The 9,472-nt window shown below is 44.7% G+C and overlaps 1 protein-coding gene across 9 annotated transcripts in view; it reads left to right on the top strand.

Moving 5' to 3' along the window:
• Window positions 1-9,472, top strand: part of WEE2 (WEE2 oocyte meiosis inhibiting kinase) — a gene marked incomplete at its 5' end in the record, with an annotated part of 28,946 nt that overhangs the window by 9,655 nt on the left and 9,819 nt on the right. For 5 of the 9 annotated variants that reach the window (XM_081878918.1, XM_081878910.1, XM_081878915.1 and 2 more), the window contains 3 exons: window positions 2,127-2,488; window positions 6,047-6,246; window positions 9,291-9,342. In XM_081878918.1, the coding sequence (XP_081735044.1) occupies window positions 2,132-2,488; window positions 6,047-6,246; window positions 9,291-9,342 (609 nt within the window). Of the gene's footprint in view, window positions 1-22; window positions 958-1,001; window positions 1,337-1,427; window positions 1,680-2,126; window positions 2,489-6,046; window positions 6,247-9,290; window positions 9,343-9,472 lie in introns of those variants that run through there. The other 4 variants (XM_081878914.1, XM_081878912.1, XM_081878917.1 and 1 more) reach the window with 4 other exon arrangements.

The raw sequence follows: 9,472 nt of genomic DNA, 5'->3' as shown, positions 1-9,472 counted from the left end.
ATGGGACTTCTTTTCTGGCACTCCGGCTTACGCACAATTATTTTCCACCAAGTTCAGTAGGACTTCCCTCTGGACTTGCCAATATGTTGGTTTGGACTGCAAGCTAGGTTATATATATATGAATGCATATCCTGCCTATTTTTCCAAAGAGGTTTACCATCCAGAACACAAACGCAATACATAACAATAATACAAATATTAACAAATCATAACAATTAGCTTCAGAGCCAATCAGCCAGAAAATCCAAAACATGCAGACACTAAAGATACACCAGCAAAGAGGGATCATGCATACCTGCCACTGATACCCTTACCGTTCTCTAAAGTGCCTAATTCTCTTTTAAAGCCTTGCAAGTTGCTGGCTGACACTGCCTCTTTTGGGAATGAATTCCATGGTTTTAACTATGTGCAAAAGTCCTTTCTTTTGCCTGTCCTGAATCTTCCAACATTTCAACTGCAGTGGATGGCCCCGAGTTGTGGAGAACAACATTTCTCCAACCACTTTCTCCATACCAACTCTACAATATCCTTCTTGAGGCAAGGCGGCCAGAACTGTACACGCTACTGCTCCCAAGTGCAGTTACACCGCAGATTTCAATAACTGCTCTGTGTTTTATTTTCATTTCCTAATGATCCCTAGTACCGTGGTACCTTGGGTTAAGTACTTAATTCGTTCCAGAGGTCCGTTCTTAACCTGAAACTGTTCTTAACCTGAAGCACCACTTTAGCTAATGGGGCTTCCTGCTGCCGCTGGAGCACGATTTCTTCATCCTGAAGCAAAGTTCTTAACCTGAGGTACTATTTCTGGATTAGTGGAGTCTGTAACCTGAAGCGTATGTAGCCTGAGGTACCACTGTATGGAATTTGCCTCCCCCCCCCCCCCGCCCCACTGCTGCCACACACTGCGTCAACATCTTCAGTGAGCTGTCTACTGTGACCCACAAGGTCTCATTCCTGGTAAGTTTAGACCCCATGGGCGTATCTGTGAAATCATGTCCATTTGGAGATGTCCTTTTGGACCTCTTTGCCACCTTCTTTCTGTTTTAGCCACTCTGAACAATTTTGTATCGCCAGCAAACCTGGCTACCTCACTGCTCACCCGTACTTCTCTTGGGCAAGCACTTTCCAGTGCTGAGGGAGCTGCATGGATGCAAGTCCTTGCAGGATGGACCATGATGAAAAACAGGAAGCTATATAGGGAAGGGAAGGGAACTGCTCTTAAGTGGCATTTTGCAAAACCTCAATCCCAGCATGCACTGTAAGGCCAGACCTGCAATTCAGTAGGTTAAGCAGGAAGGCGAGAGCAGGAAATGGTATGGGGTCATTTTGAACACAGGTGATGCTGTGCTTTTAATTGTTGGTTTTTAATGGCAGTGGGTTGGAGCACTTATAAATTCTGTGAGGGCATTATTAAGGGCCAGTTTTTCCAGTCAGAATGGGCTATGTCAGAAAATGTTTGCTAGCTGGCTGGGTGCCTTTGCATCTGGCTGTGGCATAGGGCCTTCCTTCTGGAGATCAGTGTAAAGGGATTATTATGTGGGGCTTTTCTCTGCCTAGTTTCTGTATGTACTGACTTAACCCCTTGTGCGAGGACAGCTGTGGACTAAATGCTTATTCCTGATTAATATGAGACCTGTGTGCAGCCACAGACTATTCACATTTACTTGGAAAAACTCCCAGTGAGTTCAGTGGGGCTAATTCCCAAAGCAGTGTACATAGAATTTCAGGGTTAATATAATAATGCCCTTATTCCTGAGTCTCCTCAGAGTCTTTCTTTCTCTCCCTTACTATTTTTCTTTTTAAAATGCTGTCTTATTTTCAAATGGAGTATGTCTTCTCACGCCAGTGTAGCTGTGGGATTATTCAAAATGGATGTCTGTATATTGAGTAAAAGCTGAAAACTAGCTCTTGCAAGCAAATACAACTCTGGGGACAAAGTCAAGGTAGTTTGTGTGGCCTTTGCATTGTGTGAAATTGCGCAATTGAGAAGATTGATGGGGAAAGTATCTAAGAACTTTGTTTTGAAGGAATTTGTTCCTGGAGCCTTAGGCTAGGTGTAACTTCCAGGGCTGAGACAGGTATTGCAAAAGGCTAATCTCTGGGCTGTGTGTTTTGTTTCTTTCCAGCAACCATGGATGACTGGGAGAGCAGTAGTGGTAATAACTTCATCCAGAAGCTGGATTTTTCAAGTTGTGGAGAAGACACTGAGTTGGAAGAAGACAATAGCATGCAAGAGGAGGAGCCAAGTCATGTCACCCCTCAGAAAAACTGGGAGACTGGGAACTGGAGAGTAAACTGTCCTGTTCCGGTCACCCCACAGAGGCAGCTGGATGATCTTTCTTTCCCGAAATCGTGGGCAAGTCCAGTGAGGAAAGGTAAGGAATCTCTGAGGAAGAAACCTCTCCCTTTGGAAGATTATCCTGGGACGCCGCTGCACTACATCACCTGGCAAAAGCTCCAGCTCTGTGACACCCCACATACTCCAAAGGTAAGGTGATGTGGTGTGTGTATTTATATGGCACGTTGTGTATAAATATCCTCAACGGGGGAGAGGCGGCTTTGGTTGCAGTTTAGACTTTCAACGTGGTTGAGGAGTCTTTGTGAGCATCCTTTTTTTCATTCCACAAATCTTAATATTTCTACTATAACTTTTAGACCCCCCTTTCCTCCAAGGGGCTCACAAAGTGGTGTACATGGTTCTCCCCCTCCACATTTCATCCTCAGAACAACCCTCTGAGGTAGGCCATGAGGCCATGACTGAACTGGGGCCTGGTGAACTTCATAACAGAATGGGGATTTCAGCTCTAGTCTTCCAGGTCCTAGTCTGATATGCTAACCTCTACACCATTTCTCTGGTGCCCTGCACTTAGCAGTGTTTTGGGGTATGTGTGCTTCCTGAAAACAGCGTGATCACCATGGTTGGACTTTTCTCCAAGCATAGGAAGGTGGAGAGGCTGCTTACTGGATGCCTTCCAGTTGTTGGGGGTTTTTTAAGCGAAGTCTCTCTTACTTTTAAAGAAATGATCATGGAGAACTCTCTTTTTAAGGACTTCCCTTGAACAAAATCATTTGACATACTAATCTCAAGCACTTGGTAGCCAGCTTCCCTATCTTCCCGTGCTTTAATTTGAAGCTCGGGGGAAGATGTCATGAGGCAACTCATCCCATGGGTCTTCCTGAGATCAGGAAGTGTGGGCAGCTGGGAAGACTGCAGAGTGCTGGAGAAACGTTTCACAGAAAAAGAAGTGCACAGGCCACCTCGCAAATGATACGATAAGTTCAACTGTGTGTGGACTGAGATTCTAAAGTACCATATGCCTAAGCCAGAAAAATAGAAAACTCTTTCAAATGACAAGAACTGCTGAGAATTTGGGGACAAGTTTCGTTCTAAACCACAGAGCCTGGGGCTTACCGATCAGAAGGTTGGCGGTTCGAATCCCCGTGACGGGGTGAGCTCCCATTGCTCAGTCCCAGCTCCTGCTAACCTAGCAGTTTGAAAGCATGTCAAAGTGCAAGTGGATAAATAGGTACCGCTCAGGCGGGAAGGTAAACGGCGTTTCCATGCACTGCTCTGGTTCGCTAGAAGCGGCTTAGTCATGCTGGCCACATGACCCGGAAGCGATACGCCGGCTCTCTCAGCCAATAAAGCGAGATGAGCGCCGCAACCCCAGAGTCGGTCACGACTGGACCTAACGGTCAGGGGTCCCTTTACCTTTATCTTTCATCCTAGAACCAGACTGAACACTCTTAACTGCAAATTCCGATGTCTCACATCAAACTTCCAGGGAGGCAGCCAGCACCACTAAACATTGTTAGTTTACAGAGCCCACAAACTCATCTCTCTCCTTCTCTGATCTGGTTTAGGCATATAACACTGAACTATAATTTAGGGTTATGTGAATGAGCCTGGCTGAGCCTTGGGCTTTTTTTTTTTTTTTTGCTTTCCATCTCCTTAGTGGTCATAAGGAGCTCAGAAATCGGTTTCTGGTTTCATTGAACTGCTATTTAGCATTTTGTGTGCCCCCTGCTTAATCTTAAGTGTGGTATATTGAAACTAGCCAGCTTCATAAACTGAATGTGCCAGTGTGAATGTGGCATGTTTCAGTAAACCAAAGTAGTATACAGTACTAAAGTATAGTAGGTCAGGGTTTGGACATAACACATAGCTATGGTTAGAATGGAAATGAGAGCTTACAGAGTGTAAGCTCTGAGTGTAGCCACACTCAAAAAGGGGAGGACATGAACCTGAAGCCCGCCCAGGTATGTTCACATGCTCACCTAGCCCTCTATCATCTCTGTTCCCTTTCACAGATACCCACACATACCTAGATTACATATTTAGCTTGGAGTGATAAAGTCAGTTCCACTTTCCACATAGCCGCCCAGAGTGGCTGGGGAGGCTCAGCCAGATGGGCGGGGTATAAATAATAAATTATTATTATTATTATTATTATTATTATTATTATTATTATTATTTCCAAACTACTCAGAAAGCAGCCACCACCTACTTAGCTAACCACTTAGCTAACGGCCATCCTAACAGGACATACCTGGCAACTTTTCCACTGACTGTTAAGGAACACTTGTGGTCATTCTGGTGGCATTAACTTTCCCTGTCCAGTGGCCCATGTCCCAATAGTATGGTACCTATAAAAGGAAGTGCCATGCCGTGTTAGTGTCATAGACTGAGACTGGAGAAACCCAAGTTCAAATCTTAACCTGGCCATGAGCGACCGCTCTCTCTGTTGAATCTACTTCACCGGGTTGTTGTGAGGGTGCAATTGGGGAGCAGGCGAAGCATGCCTGATGCCTTATGCTCCTTGAAGGAAAGGTGGGGTGTAAATGAATTGTACACCTGCTTAACAGTGATGCTGGGCTAGGTAGATAGAAACACCTTCAGTGGTGGTTCTTCTCCCTCTGTCATTGTAAAAGCTGCACCTACATTCTCTCAGATGAATAGCTGACTGTTGAGAGTCTCTGCTGAAGTTCTTTCTAATGGGTGCACCATACTGTGAGTGTATGTATATATTTTTACCATCAAAATGACTTCAAGTAGCATTGCAGGAACAAGCTTTACTTCAAAGCAGCTTCTGTCACTTCCAAGTCCCAGGCTTGGATGTGGAGCTTCTGCAAGCTATAAAGACACAATCCTGAGTGAGTCTCTTAATTGCATTTTTGCTCTCTTAAGGTTTGAAATGGAGCAATTTAGAAAATCCCCTTCATCTTCCTGCTTGTTAAGCTGGATGCCTGCAGATCCTCCTGGCATCTGTGGTTCTGTATTTAAGCTTTGCTGCCAAAAATAGCCTACTGTGATAGTAACATAGTTGAAAGACCCCTTTTGTGATTTAAATCCATATGGCTGACAAGGATTCGACTTGACGGGAAGTCAAAGCCTTCACATGACTCTGATATGCCAGCTGCAATTTGTGTAGCAGGTGCAGCCATTGTGGATCCTTCCAGATGTGGATGGACTTCCATTATCCTAACACTGGCTTGGATGGACCTTGGTCTGATGTAGCAAGACAGGTCTTTTACATTCCTAACCCACTGGCACTTTAAAGCATAACAAAGGTGGGAAAACTGGTTCTCCAGATGTTGTTGGACAGCTCCCATGGTCCCTTTCCATAGGCCAGGTTGACTAGGCCTGATGGGAGTTGAGAATCCAATATCTGGCGGGCACTACGTTGCCTACTCCTGGCTTAATGTGCTGTACAGTGGTACCTCGGGTTAAGAACTTAATTCGTTCTGGAGGTCTGTTCTTAACCTGAAGCACCACTTTAGCTAATGGGGCCACCCGCTGCTGCCGCTGCACAATTTCTGTTCTCATCCTGAAGCAAAGTTCTTGACCCGAGGTACTATTTCTGGGTTAGTGGAGTCTGTAACCTGAAGCGTATGTAATCTGGAGAGTATGTAACCCGAGGTACCACTGTACAGGTATTGGTGAGTTTGGGAATAACAAGCACTTATGACCTTCTTCTTTATTGCAGGTTGATGCTAGTTGACTAGACTGTTCTCCGTTGACTGTCTGTTGTTGTTTTCTATCTAGAGCCTCTTGTCCAAGACTGCTTTCCCTTCACCTGTGGGAAAGTTCCCCACCAAAGGGATGAGGAACTTGAGGTTCACTTCCTGCCCTGACTCCGAGGAAACTCCCCCTGCTTCCTTAGTTAACATTAACCCCTTCACACCGGAGTCTTATCGGCAAATGGTTTTCCATCCCAGTGGCAAGAGGAAAGCCAGAGGGGAGCTGTGAGTGTTTTCTCTCTTTTTTTTTAAGAATATATATTCTATAGGGGGAAAAGGGAGATACGAGGGTAGCCATCTTGTAGCCCATTGGTTTTTAATACTGTGTTGCAGGGCCTCATGAGTGAGAAGTTTGATAAGAATGGACAAGCTTCTTCTGACAGCTTGCCTGCTATAAATTTCTGACATTCCTTTGCAACAACAACAACAACAATAATAAATAATTTAATTATACCCTGCCCATCTGTCTGGGTTTCCCCAGCCACTCTGGGCGGCTCCCAACAGAATATTAAAAACACAAGAAAACATCGAACATTAAAAACTTCCCGAAACAGGGCTGCCTTCAGATGTCTTCTATAAGTCAGATAGTTGTTTATTTCCTTGACATCTGATGCGAAGGTGTTCCACAGAGCATGCACCACTACCAAAAATGCCCTCTGCCTGGTTCCCTGTAACCTCACTTCTTGCAGGGAGTGAACCATCAGAAGGCCCTCAGAGCTGGACCTCAGTGTCCGGGCTGAACAATGGGGGTGGAGATGCTCCTTCAGGTATACGGGGCCGAGGCTGTTTAGGGCTTTAAAGATTAGCACCAACACTTTGAATTGTGCTTGGAAACGTACTGGGGGTCGATGTAGATCCTTTAAGACCAGTGTTATATGGTTTCGGCAGAGTGTTCTGAAAAATGCCTTCACAGTGGTTGAGAAGGCCCAACTGGGCTGGCCACATGAACTGAGCATGCGCCCTACAATCCACATAAGAAATCTCTCCAGAGGCTGTACAGTCATCTATGGAGGGGGTAGTTTGGAAGCTCCTTTATCTCATATCAGACTATTGACCCACCAAGCTGAGAATCATCTGTTCGGACTCCAGGGTTTCAGGCTGTTGACATTCTCAATCCTACCTGGAGATGCTAGGGACTAAACCTGGGATGTCTTCTGCATGCAAAGCAGATCACTCCTCCTCCTTCCTCGCAGTTCTTTGCAAGATGGTTTGCGTTTCAAATGAAATCTAGTTCAGTATCCCATTCCTACAGTGGCCAGCTAGATACCTATAGGAAGCAAACAGCACTCTCCCTACTTGTGCTCCCCAGAAACTGGGCACCTGGGCATAGTGCCTTGAGCATCAGAGGTAGAAGATGTTTTGTTGAAGTTCAGTGGGCTTGTAGGTCAATACAGCTTCTGGATTTTTTGGAGGCCTTCCTGGGAGCATGGCTCTGGTGTGGGGAGGCTGTCCTGCTCAGCTGCTTCACTTCAAAACACACTCCATTGCTGTTGGGGATGCTCTGGACTTCTTGCATCAAGCAGGGTATTGGATAAAACTGTTGGGATTCTGGGAGTTCTTGGCAGAAAGGTTCTCTTAACAATAGGAAGCTTTGAAAGCCTTTGCCTCAACCCAAAGAGGGCTCCTTTGTCTTTGCTGCATGTAAAGGAGACATCCAGCAAGTGCTGTGTTGATCAATAAAAGCGCCACTCTAATAACCTCTCTGTGTGACTCTCTTAAACCACTGGAGCACACCGCAAAGCTAAGAATTGGCAATCTTCCTGGAGGTGGGCGGAGGGATGCAGAAAGCGTTCTGCGTTGTGTCTGTTTCTTAGTGTTAAATAATAGGCTGCGTGTGTGTTGTATGTTTACAAAAATAGATTTAAAAAAAAATAGGAAGATTATTCCTCCCACCCTGATTCTCAAAGCCATGCCTAGCTGGGGGAGCTAGCATGTAGGGAGTATTGTATGAGTGAAAAGCATAATGGCACTTGACTGTAAAGATTACTGACAATGGGTCGTGGTACATCTAATCGGATGGCCTACTGTGGAAAGACAGGTTTCGGCCTTCACTGGTCCAACCAGCAGCTGTCAATTGTCAATGCTTAATCAACTGTCACTAAGCAATCAGCATTGCATCAATATGGGTTCGGATGCCAAAGGCTAACTGAGAAGCTTAATTGCTTTCAACTGCAGGAGTTATTCCTGTATCTTCAGGCACAGGAAGTGGGGGAGGGGGAGTAGGATTTCAAAAATTAAGCTCTCTGCAGGTAGGGATGGTGGAGGATGTCATTTGGTCTGCATTTTAAAGCAAACTGAACTGATCTGCACCTCCCAGGCTAATAGCACAAATCTTTGGGATTCTGCACTTCCCTGAATTTTGCGGTACTGCCGGCTCAAAAAGAAAGAAATGTACCAAAATGCATTAAGCACTTTATTCAAGAAATGCAAATATTGGAATATAAAACAAATATTTAAGTATGTGTGTTATGATAAAATACTAAACAAATTCCTTCCAGTAGCACCTTAAAGACCAACTAAGTTGGTCTTTAATTTAATTTGTTTTGTTTTGACTATGGCAGACCAACACGGCTACCTATCTGTAAATGATAAAATACTGTTTAAGGATATGATTAAACACAATTTTCCCTAATTTTAAAAATCAGAAATTGCCAAGTTACTGCAGAAATGGGACAGGGCAGGCTTATGAATAAATACATGCAAAACTTAACATGGGCGTAGCAGTTGCCCCTCTATAGATCAAGTAAAACAACAGAAATACTTAGCTAACCAATCAGGTTGGTTCTGCTCCTGCTCCCACAACAAGAATCCTGGCTATGCCCATGAAACAACATGGATTGGAGGTATCACCAAATCCATCCCCTAACCTCAGGTCTGTCACAGTTGGATGAATACTTGTTTCCAAGTGTCTCCGATTTCACAGAGACTGGGATTGGATTTCATGCCTTTAAAATGCTGCATCACTAACCCCCTCTGTCTGCAGATGTCAGGGCAGCTGTGCATTAATTTGAAATCTGAATTGATTGTAAACTAGAATGTTGATCACCCTAAATTGAGGTCTATAGCCTCTGTGGTCTTTGAGTGATTTTTTTCTAGTGGTCTCTTATGCTTATGCGGAAATGCCTACACAAATACTTCATGTGGCTTGAGAAGTTGCTGAAGCCGGTGTTTGAAATATTTAAATGGTGAAACTGGATAATAGAGTTGGGAGTTGCACCTTGTCTTTGCAGCCAGGATGCTTCTTCACGTCATTAAACTTACCGTTTCAGGGATGATCCCAGCCAAAAAGAGAGCCAGGTGGAACCAGGGTTGCCAGCCAAGGTGAGTAGTGTGTTTCTTCAAACAAGTGCACAAAAAGCACCATGACCATAAGTTATTGGTTTAATACTGAAAGAGGGAAAACTGTGAGCCTATAGCAGCAGACAGCAGTATTACTGTAACACGAAGAGTA

Source organism: Podarcis erhardii (assembly GCF_964252035.2).
Source record: "Podarcis erhardii genome assembly, chromosome: 10".
NCBI classification, from domain to species: domain Eukaryota; kingdom Metazoa; phylum Chordata; class Lepidosauria; order Squamata; family Lacertidae; genus Podarcis; species Podarcis erhardii.
Note: the sequence above shows the minus strand (reverse complement) of the source record. Positions and strands in the feature narration are given on the sequence as shown.